The sequence below is a fragment of the Microchirus variegatus genome, assembly GCF_963457635.1.
Source record: "Microchirus variegatus genome assembly, chromosome: 7".
Taxonomy (NCBI): Eukaryota; Metazoa; Chordata; class Actinopteri; order Pleuronectiformes; family Soleidae; genus Microchirus; species Microchirus variegatus.
Genome location: NC_139808.1, coordinates 9,582,836 through 9,605,245, shown reverse-complemented (window position 1 = coordinate 9,605,245; position 22,410 = coordinate 9,582,836). Strand labels below are relative to the sequence as shown.

At 41.1% G+C, this 22,410-nt stretch overlaps 2 protein-coding genes across 2 annotated transcripts; one reads left to right on the top strand and one right to left on the bottom strand.

Annotated features, from left to right (window-relative positions):
* Positions 1 to 4,986: 4,986 nt before the first annotated feature.
* Positions 4,987 to 7,388, top strand: nmur3 (neuromedin U receptor 3; the record flags this gene model as incomplete). The annotated part of the gene is made up of 2 exons (XM_083892642.1): positions 4,987 to 5,818; positions 6,964 to 7,388. The coding sequence occupies 2 exons, from the start codon at positions 4,987 to 4,989 to the stop codon at positions 7,386 to 7,388; spliced, it is 1,257 nt and encodes a 418-aa protein (XP_083748768.1).
* A 3,279-nt stretch (positions 7,389 to 10,667) lies between these two features.
* On the bottom strand, positions 10,668 to 20,982 carry lactbl1b (lactamase, beta-like 1b; the record flags this gene model as incomplete). Its single annotated transcript, XM_083892465.1, has 7 exons — positions 10,668 to 11,646; positions 12,071 to 12,176; positions 13,746 to 13,993; positions 14,361 to 14,518; positions 16,219 to 16,325; positions 18,691 to 18,862; positions 20,923 to 20,982. 7 exons carry the CDS (start codon positions 20,980 to 20,982, stop codon positions 10,668 to 10,670), a joined length of 1,830 nt encoding a protein of 609 aa, XP_083748591.1.
* Positions 20,983 to 22,410: the final 1,428 nt, after the last annotated feature.

Here is a 22,410-nt window from a genome sequence, read left to right as displayed (position 1 = left end):
TCTGTCGCCCAGCAACATTCCCACGCTGCACAATGGAGTGATGCATTTAAGTCAAGGCTGACGGCTTCACACTGTTGGAACGATGACTGAAAGGCCCCGACAAAAAAGTTGGAGGTGGATTCCACTGCAATTTTTTAGGTTCATATGAATGTGATCATCAGATTTTGAAAATGTGTGCCCCGCCAATAGAATGAAAAGCAAATCAAGCGCTCCCTAAACCTCTGTCTAACTCTGTGCTAAACACTTTTGCTGTTGTTTCTTGCACCAGGCACTGCCAAGTGTGCTCATCCAGGACAAAACACAACATACAAAACACAACAGAGCACTGAAAGAAAAACTGGTGTTTTACACCGCAGAATCTCTCTTTCTCTTTGTGTGTGTGTGTGTGTGTGTGAGAGAGAGAGAGAGAGAGGACGGACAGGGAGAGAGAGAGAGAGAGAGAGGAGGATGTAGAGATGTTTGGTTACTACTCAGAAGTCCTCAGGGGGAAATAGGAGTTGTACAATGGCGCTTTAATTAAAATCATCAGAAGCTTTCATACACGATGGATCCATCCATTCATCTTTCTTTCCATCCATCCATCCATCCATCCATCCCTTACCCTCTGAGACCAACAGGAGAATTATGGGGGAGATAATCTGATCTGCCACTTCCCCCTCTGAGTGTGATGTCTGCATTGTGCGTTTCTGTTGTGGCAAAAATCTTAATGCACAGAACACAGCGATTGCAGAAATGAGGACAAAAGAGCAGCAGCAATCTTTGTGAGATTTATTCTTCTTGCAAGGGGAACAGACAGCACAGAGTTTGTGCAATTGTTCAGGGGGAAAGTGTGCGGCGACCCCTCCACAACTGCTGTGGGGTTCAGCTGTTGCATGGTTGGAACAGAGTCTGGCAATCTGCTGATACCAGGCAGGCACAGAGAAGGACAACAGAACCTCGGGAGGCAGCGTCAAGGCACGTGTCGGTATGTTACCATGTTGTATTGTATGTTGTCCGTAAGTAAGACGCCGCCGCCGCCGTACGATTTCCATCAACAGTGCTGCAGCTTATAAGTGCATGTACAAACGCCCAGTCCGACGAAGCGTATACATGCAGGAGTAATCAGACTATGAATTGCATTATCCAGGTATGTTAGTCCGACTAAGACTAGCTGGATTTTAATTGGACTAACGTGTTTGTATGGCATCAAGAAAAATTATTGTCTTATTCATTCCTCTTCTACCACTTTATCCTTCACATAGTGATAGACTATAGACTAAAATCTGACTTTTAACATACATGTAAACGCACTGACCGACTTCACTGAGCCATGTTTACCTGAACCAGGCTGGGACTTAAAGCCAGACACAGGCACAGAAGGAAAACCCGATTGTAGACACTCAATAAAAGGCTTAGCCAGAAAAAAAAAAAAAACCTAATGGAAGAAACGGAAGTTTGTAAAAGACAATTTCCCCACACCAAAGTCCATACAGGAAATCCGCAAAGTGGCATCGCCGGAGCACACAGGAGTTGTTAATCCACTGATGCCTCCATCAGTTAGTCCCAATGCGTTATCTTACAAATTCAGTGTTTTCAATACTTGATTAAAAGACAAATCTCTTCAAGAGAGGACCACACAGTTCAGGAGTGTGAGATTGTTTTACCCCCGATTCCCAGTTGTGCAGAGTCTGCACCAGTCAGCACACGTAGGGTACAGTCGACATGGCTAGTTGGGTGAAGGTAACACACCAGACCTTTGTCGCAGTCAATCACACGTTTTTGAAGTTTTTGAAGCGACTCTGGACCCAATCGGGTTGCGTGTATTGATAACCGACCCAACTGCAAACACACGTCGCCAACAGCCAATGAAAAAGAGCAGGCGGTGACACAGGAAATGATGTCAGAAGACGACAGGAAGCAGCGAGAATATCAAAACAAAAATGGTTTGTTTCGCCTTCAAACTGTCGTCGTGATGCTTTGATGCGTTCAGTTGATTTTTTGTCCATCACGTAGTCTGGGATCGCTCATAAATGTGTGATTCTTTCATAAAAGTCGCTATTTAAAGCTCACAGAGTGGTCCTGTTGCACATACATGTTAGTTATGGAGGTCTCCTTACACACATTAACTTGTTTTTATGGCCAAAAACCTCCTAGTCGCTGTAAACGAGCCGAGAGAAATCCTTCTTTTCTGACGCTGTTCCTCAGCCAGACTGAACTCTCACACCCAGAAGACAGTGTGTTGTGATTGGCCAGCCAGCGTAGAGCCTTACCAACTGTCTTGTGATTGGCCAATACCCCGAAGTGACATATTCAGATTTTTATTATTATATATAACATATTATTTTTTCAGAGATCTCGCTGAGCCCGAGATTACAATAAAACACAGCGTTCTCAGCAATGGCTGAACTGTTTGTTTCGAAACTTCAGGGCTTCATAAAACAAGGTAATGACACAGATACACACTAAAAAACACCGTTAATTGGGACTTCCGGTCTAGGTCCTCTTTAAACTGTTGCTGTTGTAGATGCTGTCGTAGATGTTTTGATCAGTTTGAGTTAAAAAAAAAATCCCATCACGTGGTCTGGGATCGGTCATAAATGTGTGATTCTTTCATAAAAGTCGCTATTTAAAAAAAAATCCTGCTGAAACCAGTTGTTTATTGTGAAGTCTTTTGTAAGGACTGTGAAAGTTGTGTCTTTAGGTCTCAACTGACAACTGAGTAATTATTTAGTGAACAAATTCAGTTCCATATGAAAAAGGTGATTCCTATTTCTTTCCTTTTTTTGCTGACGTAAAGTTTCTGTAAACCGTCCTACATAAATAAGACAATATGATGATCTCACCAGAACCCCCCCCCCCTCTCTCTCTCTCTCTCTGGCTGTCTCCCTCTCTCTCTCTCTCTCTCTCTCTCTCCCCTTCACACATCATCATCATCATCGTTCCATAGTCTGAATGAGACGCGGCTGCAGACGCTGCTTTGTGTTTTCTCCGTCTGCTTTTTCTTCTTCTCCCAACGCGTCCATCAAATTTGACCTTCGCTTAAAGGCTATATTTTAATTTACCTTATTAGTTTGACACCTTATTTCCAAACATGACCACACACACACACGCGCGCGCACACACACGCACAGAGCACGCGCGCGCTAAGAAGAGGAACAGCAGCGTGAAGGTGAGGATTTTATCACTTGTAAATATTTGTTTTAATAAAGTAGAAGTGACTAACGTCGTATTCAGCTTAAAATGTCCTGTACAGTAGTACAGTAGTTGAACAAAAATAATAATAATTATAATAATAATAATAATGATAATAACTGTGTAGTAATAATAATAAAACATGGTTAAGGTTACTCCTGATATAAATGTTAAACATGATAATGAGAAGATCATTTATTCCTGAATGTATGACGCATGACATTCGGACAACATTCATTTCACCCCGTCATTAAGAAACCATCAGTGCAGAGACGCTGATCATCAAGTCACTGACAGATGAGAATAAACTACATTAGTGAAAACAGTAAACAAAAACACAACCCGATTTATTCCTCTATCCAGAGGGAAAATGGACCGTTTCACTGAGAGAATTTCCTTCTCTGATTCTCATCATAACAAAAAAAAAAAGAAAAAAAAAAAGATGTTTAAGGATATTTTTCAGGAGCGAAAATCTCTAGTGTTGCTCCAGACATTAGATCACAAACAGTAGTTTATCATAAAGACAGAATAAACAGTACCAGGTGGACGTTTTTGCTTGGAGAATAAATAAATGTGTCTGGCTCCTGCCTCATGATTGGACAATAATGTACAATATTATCACTTATTGGGATGAAAAGCACTTTCTTTAAGTTAATCGTGGAGAATTTCTATTAATGTGTTAATCGTGAATGAAGAAAAACGATGTGCAAAATCCTTATCTGGCTCATTAGCTCACAGTGCCTGTGATCCATGTGTTGATGGTGCCTATGGGGAGCTGAGCGAGCATTCATTCATTCATTCATTCATCATCTACAGTGCACACAGAAAGCTGCACCTGTAGCTAAAATAAATGATATTAAAACACTTTTCTTTTCTAGAATTACAGTAAATTGCAATTATTTTGCTCAGGATAATCATGACTTTTAAAATCGTCCCATGCCTTCAAAAATGTGTTGTTTTTTAAATGCTCAGGATTCCAACATTGATTATTAATAGATGGACAGAAAATGAATCAACCTTTAAAGGTGAAGTAAGTAGTTTATAGTGCCATCTAGAGGAGAGGCTGAAATTTACAACAAAGACCTGCTGCTCTGCTCACCCCCTCCCTTCCCTGAGCGCTACGGTATCCGCAGCCGGTCAAATGTCGTCCTCGTCGTCTTTCTCCGTGTCAGCAGATGAGGTTCGTGAGGTGAGGGAGAGGGCGAGCTACCGCGGCCGTATCAGACGAAGCGGAGAGAGAGGAGGCGGGACTTCAGCTACGAGTAAAGCGAAGCTTGATTTGTTCTCTCGCGTTTGTCCTTACAGGCTCCGGTAGAAACATGGCGTCTCGCTGCTAACAGTGGCTATGCAACCGCGGCCCGCGACCATGTTATTTTACATGACTTTTTGAAACACTACGAAAATGAAACAAAAACTATTATACTAGACAATGCAGGAGCACATAATATGTATAAAAAAGTGGATTTTCGGTCATATAAACCCATAAATACTACACAGTGTCCCTTTAAAAGAGCATTTTTCAGCTCCTCACATATAATTATATTTGCTTCTTTTCTTGTTAGTCATTGGTCAAAATCTTACCCTGTTTGAATAAAGCATTAGTCATGACTTGTTCTGAGCACTGAGTTTCAAAGAAACCTGATTATATAATTGTTATGAAATAGGGCAAAGTGTTAAAGTAAGGCTTGATCCCAGTCGGGGGTAAATTAATCCCATTTCCTGTGTTTTTGTCCATTGCAGGTAAACTGCTGAAACACACATCTCCACAGGATGTGTTGACACGTCCTGCTGTTCCTCCAGCTTCCCTTCTCTGAGATGGAGCTCTTTTCAAACATTTCCAAACTGGCCCTGAACACAAGCACGACACCGAACACAACGGGGAATTCCACCAGTGACCAGCTCACTGAGGTCAACCTTCTTGAAATCCTGGGGCCTAAAAGGTCGCCCTTCTTTCTCCAAGTGACCAGTGTTTACCTTCTCATCTTCCTCACCGGCTTGTCCGGAAACCTGCTCACGTGTGCCGTGATAGCCAAACACAAGAAGATGCGTAACCCCACCAACCTCTACCTGGTGAGCCTGGCGGTGTCGGACCTCCTGGTGCTCGTGTTCGGGATGCCCCTGGAGGTCTACGACTTGTGGCAGAACTATCCGTTCCCCTTTGGCGAGAGCGGCTGCTACTTCAAGACCTTCCTCTTTGAGACGATCTGCTTCGCCTCGGTCCTCAACGTGACGGCCCTGAGCGTGGAGCGCTACATAGCTGTGGTGCATCCGCTCAAAACCCGATACCTGTCCACGAACCAGCACGCCAAGCAGGTCATCACCACGGTGTGGGCCGCGTCGATGATCTGCGCCATCCCCAACACCTCGCTACACGGCGTCTTCTACCTGCCAGAGAGAATGGAGGAATCGGCCATTTGCACGGTGTTGAAACCCCTGTGGATCTATAACATGGTCATGCAGATCACCACGGTGTGCTTCTACTTTATCCCCATGATGGTGATTAGCATCCTGTACCTGGTGATGGGTCTTCATTTGAGCAGAGAATCCCGGCAGCCCAGCGGGAACCTGGGAAAGAACTGCAGCAACAACACTCGGAGGAAGATCAGCGTGGAGAACAGTCGCAGGAGACAGGTCATCAAAATGCTTTGTGAGTTTGTTTGTTTTTTTTCTGCCGTTCTGTTTTCAGAAAGCATGCATTATCACCACAGGCCAGAGACAGGCTGCATTGTGATGGGCGGCCTCCTCTAATGTGTGCCGTTAATGCCGTGACACGCTCACAAGTACCGAAAACACAAAGAATGTCATATCCAAAGGTTTGTCTGAGCATTTGTATTCTGAACAGGTTGCTGCGTTTTCCACACACCGTGGCACTTGATCAGATTGTATGTACATGTATAGTCTCTGAAGAAAAACACAGCCCTACACTTAACCGCATCTGCTTGTTCACCAGTGATTGCATTGATCTCTGATAACTGATCATCTCATTATATTTCCACCACATGTAACTAAATCGCACGTAGTGAATTCTACCGAGGGTTTGTCTCTTCCTGAATAAGCTCAACCGCCTTGGTGCAATAGAATTCTCTTTGTGCTTTTATCTGTGCTTACTTCACTGAAGCGGGCCACTGAAGACATAAGACAAAACAGTGATGATTGTTTTGATTCACATTAAAAAGATGACGATATGAGGGCTACATGTACGGATGGAGCAGGCCGAGCACACACACACACACATTAGAATTCATGTGGTGCCATTTTTGCAGTGTTCATTGGCCTTTTTAAAATGCTAAACTGTTCCGCTGCTCATGCAGATGTTTAATGAGATAATGTTATCCTGTCATGTTTAAGTGAGCATAGATTATTAAATCTTACACTCTTTCTGGGGGCTTTGTCTTTTGTCGATTGTTGTTAAAGTTACAACGTGCCAATTTGTTTGAGTTAAGATTGGCGATTGCGAAATTAAGGCACTGCATTTCCATTTTCACAAGTATCTGGGCTTCCTTTCTTGTGGGGGGTCAAGTATAAACAAGGGTTAAATAGTTTTTGTGTATAAACATATCATGTGAAAAAACACTGTAGACTTTGAAAGAAATTGAGTAACAAGTCAAAATGTTACTCAAGTAGGTGAATAAATGTACTCTGAATCTCCATCTATTGTCTTGAAGCATGCTCCACTGTGTCCTTCCATCCGAGCAGCTTTTTTTCTGCTTCTTAAAAACACACTGAAATGATTAAAGTTATTAAAAAATAAATTGTTGAACCTGTAACGGCTTTCTTTCTCTCCAATTGCAGCGATTGTGGTTGCCGTGTTCGGGGTCTGCTGGGCGCCCTTCCACATCGAGCGGCTGCTGTGGAGTTCCATCAGCCAGTGGACCGACCTGATGCACAACATCTATCAGTACGTCCACATCTTGTCAGGAGTCCTCTTCTACCTCAGTTCTGCAGTCAATCCCATCATCTACAGCCTCCTCTCAACACGGTTCAGGGAGAGTTTCCGGGAACTCGTGTGCTCCCACACAGACGACAGCAGCTCCGTCAGAGACTCGCCGCCCTTCTGCAAAACCCTACTAAATCACTCAAATTCAACTTCCAGTGCTCTTCAGACGAGGGGTAAGAACTCGAACGCTTTCATCCCGCTGCTGTCCGCGAACGTGACACTGACCGTGGACACTGCAGTCCATAACTGTGCATGCAAAGACGAGACGTCTGTGTTCTAATTAAGAAAAGTCAACAAGCAGCTAATGCAGAACCACAGAGGAACAGCGTGGGCACCTTGTCTGATTCTTGTTTTAATGAGACACACATGTTTTGTCACATAGAATTCTATTCTATTCTGTTCTATGCTGACAGATTAACAGGTCTCTGTGAACGCCGTTGCTCGGTTTGTTTGTTTGACGTGTTTACAGAACAGAGAAATCGTTTGGATGTTGCAGTGGCTCACCTGTGCAAAATGATGCTACGCTTCGCATTGACTTTTTTTCTTTTTTTCCCCAAACTCTATGAATGAGAAGCGCGACATTTAGCATTTCCCACCTTGGGGAAACCAGGCAGAGATATAAGCACAAAAATACCCACTGTGTTTATTACTAACCTGACCACTTCTAACCGTGTACCTCTGTTACCAATCTTTGTCGGTTAAATCTCTAAAACATGATTATACTACATGTAATTAAAAATAGCCTGTGTACATATTTTAATTTGATAATTTGCTATCTTTACTACAATTGTTCGACAGTGCCTGCATATCGTATCTGCTGCTTTATACCGTCATTGCTGTTTGCCTTACACTGAGAAAGAGGGGGGACTTACATGTATGTCTGACCGGAATGATGATGATGATGATGATGATGTGCTGTTGTCCTCAATTTGTCTCGTTTTTTTCTCTGTTTATTTATTGCTGTATTCAAAAAACAAACAAAAAAAACTGATCAAATGGTTGTTGGTGTTTGAGTGGATTAAAAACAAAAGAATGTACTGTTTATTGTGTCTCCTAACCGTGTTATGTATGTTTCTTGTTGAAGAACTGTTGGTCATGTTTTAGTTGAAGGTTAAACTCTTGTTCACTGTGGCTGCTGATACAAGTGATTATGGCTATTGCGCATTAAGTAAAAGCTTGAATAAATGTCTGCGTTATTGCTGCTCTTATTTTCCTTTGTTTGAAAATAAAGATAATCCAAAAAAAGGCTGTTTACTTCCTCCAGTCATACTGATTCAGTCCTTCAAATTATAATCCCCCCTTCCATCTTTCAATCAGAACATAATTATTGATTCTATGGCCTGATGGATTGCAGTGTTGAATTCAAGCATCAGGATTTCACTCATGGTTGGATAAAGCACACGTAGTACATTTATTTTTGGCAGCACTGCATTCACTCACCGACTCACTCACTCGTCGCACCTGATCCTTCAACACTATATAATCAACAATTTACAATCTCTCCTCCATTTCCATCACATCCCGACATTCAATCTGTCACAAAAGGAAAAACATCAGCTTTCGCCTTGTGTGGATTACCAGTGGTGTCGGCGGGAATTGGAGTCAGTTTTCGGGGATTAAAAAGGGAAAGTGCTATTTCGTAGGCAATCAAAAGCCCTTCAATTCTTAATTGCTGCTTATTGTAAAGCCAAAATGTTTGAACTATATTACTCATATGTCAACGCATGATTGCTGGTATTAAAACAGCAAGACCATTTCCATGGCAACATCAAAAAAAATCATGTCATATATAAATTAAAAGCAAAGTTGCCTTCAAAGCTAAGAGACCTGTGTTTCCGACCTGGTCAGAACAAAGACGTTTTTGCACAGAGTTTGAATGTTCTCCATGTGTTTTCTCCGGGTTCTCCAGTTTCCTCCTACAAAAACACACAGAGGTTAACTGGACAATGTAAAATTGATTGTAGGTGTGAGAGTGAATGGTTGTTTGTCTCCAAGTGTTGTGTTTGTGTTCCAGGAAGAATGGAGAGAGAGAGACAGAGAGAGAGAGAGAGAGAGAGAGAGAGAGAGAGAGAGAAGCCGCCTAATAATAATAATAACACAGAGTCCAGTTGTTGAATTCCTCAAATCCTGTCAGATCTGATTCAACTCAGTTGATTTTTGGGTCAAGAGTCGCGTTTAACCAAAATGACAATCATGACAATTCAATACAATTTCATTTAAACAGTGGAACACATCTTACTTGGTGCCTGGGTCCGTGATGAGGACATCGTCTTGTAGCAGATTGTGTTTTTTCTTTCCAAAGCACAGTTGTTGCACGGAGTCTCCTGGGCAGGCCTGGATCGGCTCACAATCAAAACAGAGTGAACTAAAATGAACACATAAAAACACCACAGGATAAAACCAAAAAAACTGCAAATATCATTAGTTTATCATTTATTTTTTTACACCAAACACGATGCGCCATGATTATAAACTCGATGCCTTGATGATGACCCGAGACAACGGGGGACAGTCAGAGATTTATGACTCGGTTTGCTTCAGGCATCTTCTCATCTCTCATTATAATCAATGTAAAGTCATAGATTTTCACTCTGCTATGTGTAGTGGGTGGTTTACAAAACTGATTTTGAAATGGCCGTGTCTTTGTGTTGGCCCTGCGATGGACTGGTGACCTTTCCAGGAGTGTTCCCCACCTTTTGCCCCGTGTCCGCCAGGATTTGCTCCTGCGGCCCCACGAACCTCATGTGGATGATAAAGCGGTAGACAATAAATAGTCGAATAGAAAGCAAAATACATATTAACATTTGCCATGAAAATATTCCCGTTCTATGTGCCAAGAAGGCAAATTAAATCTCTTTTTTCTTTGTCATAGGTGCAAGATAAACATGTACGTGATAATGCTTTAGTGAAAATGCACTCATGGTCCGTGAATTAAAAACGTTATCTTGCGTAAATACAGTGTATGACATAAATTACCAATAACAAGTGTTGTGATGTGCAGGCTGTTCTCACGCAAGAGGAGACACACACACACACTCTATCATCATAATGTGAGTGGTCAATTACGAGACATAATGATGAGAAAGTGCAAGGAAAACAATCACAAACATCATTCAGAAAAGTAAATGAACACATCGTCTATGCACGACATGGCACGGTTGGACGGACTTTACATTATCCCCGTCTGTGCTCTCTCTGAATGAAGAGCTTTGATCTTCTCTGTGACTCAGACTTGCTCTTTCTTTTTTATTTGATCCTCAGGACTGTAGATATAGACAATTGGACTGACATTCATTTTTCCTGAATTAATTTTAACACGCATCCAAGAGACGTCTTCACTTTTAAAGTCAGAACTTCCTCAGATCTCGATAAGCCTCTTGGTAAAATGTCTTCAAGAAAACTCCAGGTCTCAACCCAGCATGTGCACTTCTGAGGATACACTGACCGAACGATCTTCACAGATATTTTTATTTGGTCTTTTGGTATTTACAGTCTTTCTGTTTTCAGCTCATCCCAAAATAGCATCATATGTGTCTTTAGGCCATGGCATTGCAGGAGTTCAGCTCGAGAAAGATGGCCTCCGGGCTATTCTGACCACATTATATGTATTCAAGCCTGGAGCGTCAAAACCAGGGGACAAACCACGCTTATCAAATGTGTAGAAGTTAAATAATTGACCGTCCTGGGCTTCCAGGGACACTGTGGCCGTGCCCACCTGCAAATCACAAGGGTATTCTTTCTCAAACACCACTTTGAACACGCGGTCGACCAGATAGTTGAGCTTAATTGTCCGGTACTTTTCTGGGATCAGCTCTTCAATCTGAGGCCCAAACTGCTGCATGATCAGGACTCCATCTGTCCCAACCTTGATCTCATAGAAGGTTATGTTGCTGTAGGTGAAGAAGCCGGTGTAAGGGTCTGGGTTTGGGGGACCAGATAGGACCTTCTTGGCTCCCCTAAAGGCTTTTTCTATGGCTGGGATTATATAGCTGTATGCCTTGGTGACAACATCTTGGTTGTGAGTTCTGCTGCCAGCCATTAGCACGACCAGACCGAGCTTCAGTCTGGGAAGCAGAGAAAAGGTTGCGGAATACCCGTCCAGATCGCCATCTTTACGCAACACCTCGTAGCCCATCAGCTCATTCACCTCCCACGGCGTGCCCGTGCGGTTAGCAAAGTAGTCGTTATTACACCTGAAGAGCGGCGTCAACATGATCTTCAGTGAGTCTGGCTCCAGCAGCTTGCGGTGATAAGCACCCAGCAGCATCATGGCGAGCTTGGCCAAGTCTGCCGCGGTGGAGAACATCTGACCCGACGGCCGGTACCAGCCCAGGTCATAGAGCGGAGCTGGCTTCCCATTAGAATACACTCCCACGGCCATTTGACTCTGCACTCCAGGGGTGATGTCGAAGCCGCTGTCCTCCATTCCCAGCCGGTCCAGGACGTTGTCCATAATCCATCGCTGATAGTCCATGCCAGCGACCCACTCAGCCATCACATGAGCAAGCAGAGAGAAAGCCAGGTTGCTATAGTGACATCTAGAAGGAAACAAGTATGGACAAAGAGAATGTCTGAAAAACAATTTGCTGTTTTAGTGTTGTAAATGGAAACAGAATGTTTGTTTTCCTGGTTGAATGATGACGCTTTAGCAGCCTGGATCAGTCTAAATGTAAACTGAACCCACCTCACCAGCCCATATGCAAAAAAAGGTAACGCATGTTTAAAGTTGTTGTTGCACTAGAAGTTCTGACATTTGATCTGATATTTTAATTGTGAATTAGATTGCTGTCATTGGGTTTAATAACAATAATACAAACATCAGAGTCCAGTTGTAAGATCTGATTAAACTCTTGATGTTGATTTTTGGGTGAAGAGTCACTAAACAAAAAATAAACGAGGACGACTATTCCATTCATGCTATTCAATACAAATTTCATTTATAAACTGTAGAAAACATCTTACTTGGTGCCTGGGTCTGCAACAAGGACATCGTCTTGGAGCAGATTGATAGCAGATTGTGTTTTTCCTTTCCAAAGTAGATTTGTTGCACGGAGTCTCCTGGGCAGGCCTGGGTCCACCCACAGTCAAAACAGTAAAAAACAAAACTCAAAACTCCAATTAGTACATAAAAACAGCACAGAATAAAATAAGCAAATATCGTTTGTGTGCACAGGACACTTTCTCTGTATTTTCCCCATTTGTTTACACCAAACACGATGTGCCATGACTATAAACTCAATGCCTTCATGATAACCCGGGACAAGGAGGGACAGTCAAAGATTTATGAACCCGCTTGCTTCAGGCATCTCCTCATCTCTCATTTTAATCAATGTAAAATCATTGATTTTCACTCTGGTATGTGTCGTGGGTGGTTTACAGAGTGATAGAAACTTGATTCAGCAGTTTGAAATGGCTGTGTCAAGAAAATATTCTTAACTTACAACCCAGAAACACACTTTAACTTCAACATGTTAACGTATTAATTTGGAGCAGGTCTTTAGACATTTAATCCATCCACTCTATAGCACAGCAACACATCACTGCCCAGCCTTCAGTATCATCACATTGATCAATTCATCCTCTAAATCATTAGCCTCCATCATCACCACCACAGACCCCAAGGGGACATTTATCTAGTTTATTAGACCAGATGTCTTTGATTTTAATCTCCCCACAGAGTCCAAGGGCCAACGACTCCATTCTTTATCATCACATTTCATTAGTATAATTGGTAAAAAAATTAACCTGTTCATTCACTCTGCATGAATGTGGTCTAATTTATGAACTATAGCGCACATTTTAAAGGAATATAACTCGACAACACATGCATAATGAAGTAGTGATAGCATAATGTAGTCGTGATTCATTATTTCTCTTAGAAATGGCTGATTTACTGATTCAAGATTAATATTAGTGTTACACAAATGGCAGTGAAACATCATAACCGAGTGGCAACCAGCTGTGATGTTGCCCATGAGACTCTTCTACAACCAGAAATTCAGCTTTCACCTGCAGGCTCCTGTTGGACGTATTAGCTGTTGTAATGGTAAATTCAATTTCTTTGTCTCAGAGCTACAACTGCCAATCACCCTATACCTGGCCAACACAGAATACCAGGTCCTTTTGTGTATTATATATTGTGTAATTAGCATGTCTAGCCTGAACTTGCACCTTCCTACTACATCTGCAGGGAGTCGGCTCCCCGAAACCTACAGTAGACAAAGAGGTGTGAAAACACCGCCTGGAAAGGTAGACTCCTTGTCTATTGGAGGAACGAGAAAGGGGAGTTGCTCAGGTATAAATGTGGCGAGCCCACTATGCTTTGCGTCTTTCTCCAGCCAGGATTAGTCTTGTAAAGATTGACCTTTTCCTTGCAAAGAAAATAAAAACCCCGCCACAGAGTATTTTCACCACACTGTCAATGACACTGGTTTCCACACACGTGCCATATTTTAGTGTCCACTTTCCTCTACATGTTAACATAACTTACAAAAATGACATGTTCTATTGAAGAAGCGATTGAGACTATTAACTATTAATAGACTTCCAAACTGGAAGAATGAGTCCAATTTTATATACAGACAAAGGTTACAACACAGCACTAATACGCTGCCATAAAACTCAAATATTTATGCACCTGAGAGCTGACTGGCCATCCTACGCAGCGTGACCGATGAGGAACGGATCTGGACCTCCCCGCTGTCCAGAAATATCAGGCCGTCGGTCACATATTTCAGCTCAGAGTCCCGCGACTTCCCCAGGGGGTTTTTGATGGTGAAGTTGTCCACGTACTTCTCCAGAGGGTCATCTAGTGAGCCGATCTTTCCTTCCTCCCACAGTTTGTACATCATCAGTGTGGGGAAGATTTTGGATAAGCTGGCAATTCTAAGAGACAAGTAATAGAGAGCAATGTTTTTTTTTTGTTTTTTTTAATGTGTCCACTCTTTAACAAATAGTTAGTTTTGTGTACCAAGCAGTGTGTCAGGTTACAAAGAGAGCAAGACATCTTTTTGACTTCAGTGGTTTAATTTTTTGGAGGCTTCAGGTGCTTTGAATGCACAAGTGTTTAAGGTGAATTCCTGGTAAATGGCTGATTGCCAAGTGTCATCCAGAGCTTCTAAAAACACTCAAATTAGGCTCTCTTGTGTGCAGTCCTCTTTATTCAGTAGTTTTTGGACTGTGGGAGGAAACTGGATAGCTTTTTGTATCTTAGCGTAGGCACTTGTGATGTCAGCTTTAGTGCAGTGCTCACCTGTAGATTGTGTACTCATTGGGTGCTGGTGAGAGTGGGTCACTGCCATTCCTCTTTCCAAAGTTTCCGGTCCATAAAACGGTGTCGTTCAAAATCACAATCGCTGACAGAGAAGGGAGGCTGATCGGGTTGACGCTCCGTCGCAGTAAAACATCCACCTGGAAGAGAAAATGAACGAGTTCCTCTCGACAGTTAAGCTACAGCAGGCTGTGACCTGACATGGTTCCATCTATCCATCCATCACACTTGTTCTTAGAGGATCATGGAAATTGTTAAGCTAACCCCAACCTGTACATGTCTGCTTAGAATTTTTTTTTGTCATATTTAACTCATTCACATACAATAAATTTCATAATACAGACATAGATATGATACACACATGTACAATATAAGGATATCATGCGTGTGGAAGATGTTGAAGAGCTTGTGTGTCGGAAATATAGGGGCGAAAATGATTAGAGAGCAGATTCATATTCAATAACTGAATGTATATAATATTCTCTTAAGGATAAATGAGTCAAAGTTTTGTAGCTGAACCCATTAATTATCTAATGCCTCAGATTTATACCGTCAGCCCACAGCTACTAAACTAAAAATGCTGCATATACACTAATGCATCAATATTATAAATCTATTGAAATGACACATAAAAACATGACTTGAATTTGAGAAATTCCATGTTGATTATAGTCATACGTGGCTAAGATGTTCTCTCTATGAATAAAATAAATGATTAAAGGTGACATAGAGTGGTCCTGTTGCACATAAATGTTAGTTATGGAGGTCTACTTACATATATTAACTTGTTTTTATGGTCAAAAACCTCCTAGTTGCTGTAAACTAGCCAATAGAAATCCTTTTCTGACAGTGTTTTTCTGCTGCGAGATTTCAGAGTGAACTTTCACCCCCAGAAGACAGAGTCTTGTGATTGGCCAGTACTATCCAGCACATCCGTTCTCAGAAGCGCAGCGCCCCCCTCTGGAACGGCAGATGCACTGCTCCTCATTATCAAAACATTGTTTTAACAGTGTTTAAAAATAGCTTCGTCACGACTCCCCGCCGCAGTCCCTTTATGACTTTAAACCGGAGTCAGACCCAGAGTCAGAAGACACTGTTGCTCGTGAAACACCTCCACAACGGACGTTATTCTTCTTCTGCGGTTCAATGTACGTAACCGGATGTGCCCGGACTAGTGCCCGGAGCAGGACGATCGGTTGTTCAGGAGAACCGATGTTTACTTAACTATTACGGGATTTTCAGTGATCTCGTTGAGCCCCGAGATTACAATGAAACACAACGTTCTCAGCAATGGCTGAACTGTTTGTTTTGAACCGTCAGGGCTTCATAAACAAGGTAATGACGCAGATACACACCAAAAAAACAGCGATAATAGGAACATCCGGTCTAGTTCCGCTTTAACATCTTAATGTGTGTGCTTTTATGCCCAGATCAGTCAATCTGTATATCCTTGACAAAATTAAATTGAAATGAATCTGTTTCAAGTTACTCAGAAGACAAAAATTCACATCACAAAGATCAAAGTGTTTCACAGTCTTTAAGTATTTGTTCACTGTAGCGATGAAAGGCAGAGAAAAATGTTACTGCTCGACTGATAACACACAGTTAATACAGTTAACAGTTGTCATGTTCATCATATTTTTTTCCACTCAGTGATGAAAAACACACACACACAACCTTTTTCTCTGACAGTCACTTTTTCATCCACTATATCTTTAATCTCCTGTCAACGGCAGAGGCGTGTGTGTGTGTGAAGGATCATTACGGTCGGCGTGTACGTTTCCTCAGACTCTAGCGAGCGCACGGTTTAACTGAGTGCGTGATGAACGAGTGCCCTCACCTTTTCCAGAGCCTCTTTCAGACTGGGAATGGGATGCTTCAGTGGGAGAGGCTCGGGGAAGCGAGGACACATCATCTCGGATTTGGCACTTTGACCGATGCCTTCATCTGGCGGGTGGAATCGAAAAAAGAGACAAAAAGGCAAATACAGAAGGACAGGACATTGTAGCTTCTTCTTGAGAATAATACATTAATGGCACAAAAGCCAACATAATATAATCAGGCGTTCATTATATCTCACTGCTGGCTAAAGGGCCGTGTTAATCTTACAGGAAATCATTTGAGCGGATGTATGGCATACAATCAAAGCAGACACAGCCTGCTTCCACTGTGAACTCTGAGGGAACGGTGATATTTCAATATGTGTGAGGCTCCCATTTACATTTTCATTGTCAGACACTACCATACATGAAAATTACATTTTTGAAATATAAAAAGATGTATTAGTGCATATGGGCATCTATGGATCAGAGCATGCAGAGTGCCTTGTTTTCCCCCTGTGATAATATCACCTAATGTACCTTTTGGTCCATGTTTTGGAGAATTTAGCATTTCGTTCGTGCGCTGTGCCATTAAAATAAATATAAGAATTCAAGGACCACTTGTTCATTGTGATGTTCTCTGATGTTTGTACACTGATTACTCAGGTCTGAGTCACGGTTGTTTATATCACATCATTTCTGAATGAATGTTGCCTTCAATCTTATATTATGAAATGAAAACTTTGACTAAAGCACCCTCGCCCTTTGCAGCAGGAAAATCCGGGTCAGAACAAGTGATTTCTGATATTTGAGTGAAATAAGGATATTCAATTTATCATCAGTGACTCAAATTCTCCCAACTACCATGCATGTTGTTTTATAATAAGTATACGTATAAGTATGACAGTGTATCTCTTCTATCTAAAAATTGCAGGAGCGTCTGTTATTCGCATATCTCTCGAACAAATGGTCTGATTGATTTCAAACTTGACAGGTGTCTTGCTACGGGCGCGAGTAATTACAGTGCCAAGTTGTTTGGTAAGTAAGTAATGCAAAAGATATTTTTAAATATATATATCGGTAAAAGAAACCCACATTGGCTTTCGCTGCTCTACTGTAGCCACTCCCCCTCTCACTCACACAGCATTCTGGTCTACATGAGAGGAGGAGCAGGCCTTTTGGCAGAATTTAATCCACAGATAAAAAGTAAAGCGAGTACAAGATGTGTGGGTGATTATTATGTCTGACCTCAACAATAAAGACTCCCTGAATGCGGTGTGCCTGCGTTAAAATGAGTCAGCAGATTTTTCTAAATGCGCGGCTATTCAAAACTATGTAAAATATAATGTTGAATAGCCCAACCTACTTGACTTTACTTGTCTTTAGACTTTGAATAAACAAACAACAATTCCGACTGCAAGGTCCCAAATTTAAACAACAATAATGGGAATTTAAGGACGTCAGAATCTAGCTACAGACAACAAGTATCAGTATTTGCTTTCTACCATACACAAATAAAAATGTCTCTGAACACTGCACTAGTCTTACTTCATCCTTGAAAAGCACACAATTTTATTTAAACCTTACCAGTAATGTCCATAATCACTCCCCATTTAGTTTCCATTAGTAATGTGATCTTGTTTACAGGTTTAATGAAACAAAAAAAAATACTATCATGATTACTGGTGGCCCCAGAATTCAATACAGTAGATCATTGTATAGTGGATTTAAGGCACTGCAATGGGGCATCTTTCTATTTAATCTTCATCCCTCAGCGTTGTCACCCTAATTCTGCTTCAGCCTACTTCACTTATCCCTATTCTCTCCATAAGCCACAGGATTGAAGACCAGTTCTGCTTCCAGTGGTGGAATGTAATTTAATACATTTTACTTAAAAATTTAAGAACTAACAGAGGCAAGTATTTAGACTTAATGTCACTTTTAAGTCATATTTGTGTGACAGCTTGAGTTCCTCGTTATTTTTTTTTCAATAAAACCGTTTAATACCCTTGCCTTTACAGTGAAAGCCCTCCATCCATCATCGACCGCTTATCCGACATCTGGGGTTGCAGGGACAGTGAAATCCCTGACTGAAATATGTGTACTTGTACTGTATGTTTTGTGATAAAATTGAAAAGATATTATGTTCATTTATGGTTTAGGGAAAAATCTCAAATGATATAGATGTATAAAATCAAGTCATTATTCTTTGCTGATGTACATTGTATATAATTTGCTGAGAATACAACTATGACACAACAAACAACAATGTCAGTGGACACTAGAACCATCAAAGTATATAAGAAATAGTCTGGATTAAAAACTCCTCTGGAAAAAGAAGTCAGGGAAGCTTGAAGGAGAAAGATGTTGTTGTTGTTTTCTGCAGATTCTTCTCACTGTTCCTCAAAAACACCTCTAATGTATTTTTGGTCCTGGTGTGAAACTAGACATTCCCACCTGTGAGAAAGCACAGACGTTGTTTTGGTTCTTACCTGGCAGAACCTTTGGCAGCTGATATTGCCAGAAGAAGCATCCCGTCATCACCAGCGACAGAACCAGGAAGAACACCAAACCCAGCTGAGTCCATTTCACCTTCATCCTGTCGGCCTTAGTGAGTCCTTCGAACTTAACAGCTGCAGCAGGAGCAGCCACGGCAGGAGGTGGCTTCAAGAACGAACACACACAGGCAGTGGGTTAACAACACTGAATGTGTAAATGACAAGGTTATTCAGTACATCTCTGTATAAGTGTCTCCAATGTTTGCAGCATCTTAAAAAAAAAAAAAAAAAGAGACTCCTATTCCCCTCAAAACTCGATTTACTTCCGTGTGAAAAAGGCAGAAATCCCTGTCACCTTGTTCACTACACAAGTGATCTGTGTTGCACTCAGTGATACTCACCACCTGATGCTTCTCAGGCCCAGGCAGGGTGGATTACCAGTGACACAGAAATCCTCTTATCACTCAATCACCATGCGAAACGTTTACTCAGAGTTAGTAAAAGTGAGTCATAGTCCCTGAAGGCAGTTGATGGCGTCCCACGGAGGTGAAGGCACAGACATGGACTCCCGGGGCTCTAATTCCTCACTGACTGTGTGCTCTAACGCCGGGGTTATCGTTACTCTCATCCCACACAGTTCAATTTCCTTTGCAGCAGCCACGGGCTGTTGACATCATAATCCATGAGATTTACTCCACCAAAGCGGCCGGGGGAAATCTTAATCTTTAATCTCTACGAATCAATTCACTCTAGTCCAGCCTTTTTCCTTGCGAAGCCCACCACTGAGTCATTGTCACTGAGGCTGTGTCTCCTGGGTAGAACAGGAAGTGAATTTTTTTTTGCTAAAAACCGTTTAAAAAAACTCTAAATATTACATCTTTTTTAATGTAAACAAATCAAATTAGAATTAATTGAATGGTGTTTATAAACAACTGTGATATATAGAGAGAAACAGTTGTTTTCTGGTGAATTCATTCTGTAATTCCTTTACTAAGGGACACATATATGTTTGGGAAACATTTATGTTTTTATGTGTTTCTTATAGGTTGTTTGAAAACCGACTAAATGTAGATGACACACGTCCTGGATGATATGATATATATATGAGATTCACTGTGTTTATCCTTTAGCAGTGACAATTGCAGGGAATTCATCAAATCAGTAGTCAGTACATTTAAAATAAAACTGTAATACAATACAATATAATATAATAATATTTTTAATATTTTTGTCGACGCAGCAAAAAAAAAAAAATATTTTCATCTAAAAATTACTAAAAGAGAATATACATTAATATTCAGACAACTTCATGGATTCCAGAAGGTTAATTCATCAGCAGCGTGGATACAACCAGTGATAATCATTCATTTAACCTGAAAATGAATGATTAATGTTTTTTCCCCAAGCGTAGTAATGTATTTTCATGGGCAAAATTAAGTGTGAAAAGCTTGTTCTGATCCTCGTTGCATAACTTGTGATGGAGCAGAGCAGCTGGTCCAGAGTCAGGACACACACACACACACACACTCACCATCAAAGCAGTAGTTTAAAGTGCCAACTCAGTTCCTGTACATGTGCAGATGGGAGGCTTGTACCCAGAGTACTCAAGTATTCCTTATGTTGTTATGTTATGGGTATTGTTATGGTAAATTAAATTTCTTTGTCTCAGAGTTACAGCTGCCCAACACCCCTTTCTGAACACAAGATACCAGGGCCTGTTGTGTATTCAAATTAGGATGTCTAGACTCATTTTGCACCCAACTACAACATCTGCAGGATACCTCTGTGGGAGTTGGCCCTCATACCTGCCGTAGACAAAGGGGTGTGAACGCACGGCCTGGAGGGGCAGACCCCTTCCCAGACAAAGAGACCTGAAAGGGATGTTCCTCATGTATAAATGTTTAGGTCTCGCCATGCTCTGGGCCTTTCTTCATCTCAACCACTCATGTGTAGATTTAACCTTTTCTTTGCAAAGAAAATAAAACCTTGTCGGCCGGCAGAAGTCTCTATTTCATTCTTCACCAGCAGCAGAAGAGAATTCCCACAACAGTACAAAATGTAAATTATTACATTTTAAGGTGAAGACATGGTTTAAAGTTAGGCTGAGGTCAGGTTAAGGTTAGGATCAGGATCAGATAAGGTTAGATTAAGTTTCCAGGAAATGAATGCAAGTCAACGCAATGTCCCCTTCCAAAGTATGGAAACCAGTGTGTGTGTGTGTGTTACCTGTGCTTGCACACCATCCACCGAAGCTTCACTCAGGAACTTACTCCCCGCTTTGCCCATGGCTCTACTCCACCGGCTGTAACGATAAACACAACGAGAACAACAAGCAATTATAGCAATTAAATCTTTGATTTTCTTGCTGTGAGACGGAAAGTTTACATCAATACATAAGCCAGTATGCATGCATGGTTATCTAACACTTTTCTCTGTGTGTAACATCCACAGATATTGAATTTGAGCAGCAAAGTAGCAGCAATAATCTTTCTGTGGAACATTTTAGAAATTTCAGAAATGGATTTCCTCTTCACTAGATAGTTGCCTTGTCTTAATTTCACACTTTTGGTCTCATGTGTACAGTTTTCTCTCCAGCCATATTATCCTGCTCATGTGTTTCTAATGGGACATCTACTATTCTGTTCTTGCACTTCACTAAAGGGGAATTGCCACTGTCTGAGTGCTGCATTTGGGTTTTCTGCCTTTATTCTGAGTACTCAAGTATTTTATTTGATCTTTTATTCGAAATTCTGGTTATCATGTGGGATAGTGAGCAATAGCGAGACATTCACCAAACCTCAAGCCAAGACACCTGCGGCCCTAGACAATTACATCATAAATTTGGCTCTTGTGGCTCCCTGTAGCTTTGAAGGAAAATAAAAAAAAGATTGAAATTTTTGTCTTTCCAATTGAAAACCTCTTATTTAGAGATCAAGGCGTTAAATAAAAGTGCTTTAATATTTCGTCACATCCTACGTCTGAGTGCGATATTTAAAAACCTCCCCCAAACTCAACAGACCTGTGTTTGAGTCATGTGTACATGAAGAACAACACATTTGGATTCTACAGTGGCCCTGAAGTGCAAATCACCACCACAAATAATAAAACACAAAAGCAAAATAAAAAAATAAAAAAGACAACTGCAAATCACATAACAGAAAACATAATGCCAAAAAAACTAAGTAAAAACCCCACAATGACAAAAGCAGAAATCACAACATTAACTTAAAAAGGAAAAGGTAGGTGTTGTCGACTATTTGTTGTTGTGTTTTCCTATTTGTGGTGGTGATTTGCACTTCAGGGCCACCGTAGAATCTATATACTTTCTCAAGCATGAACTACATAACACCCAAACATGGTATTGTTTATTTCAAAGTGGGTCACTTTTTATTTTACCAATCCTTCACAAATAATAGAAGGGCACAAACAGGTCTACATAGTTCTGCGTTTCATTTCAAAATAGGTCTACACGTTTCAACAGTGTTTTCTTTTGTGTGCGTTTTCCTTTGTCAACAGCTATGGAATTGTCAACAGTTTTGTAGTTCTTAAATTTCCCCCAAAAATGCAACAAACTTTAGCAACTATATTTATATATAAAACTTTATACCTGATGTTGTCTTCATCTTACGGGTCAAATAGGTTTTCAGGCTCAGGATTAATTACACTCAACAAAAATCTAAACAAACTTGAAATGGTGAACAAAAATATAACGTC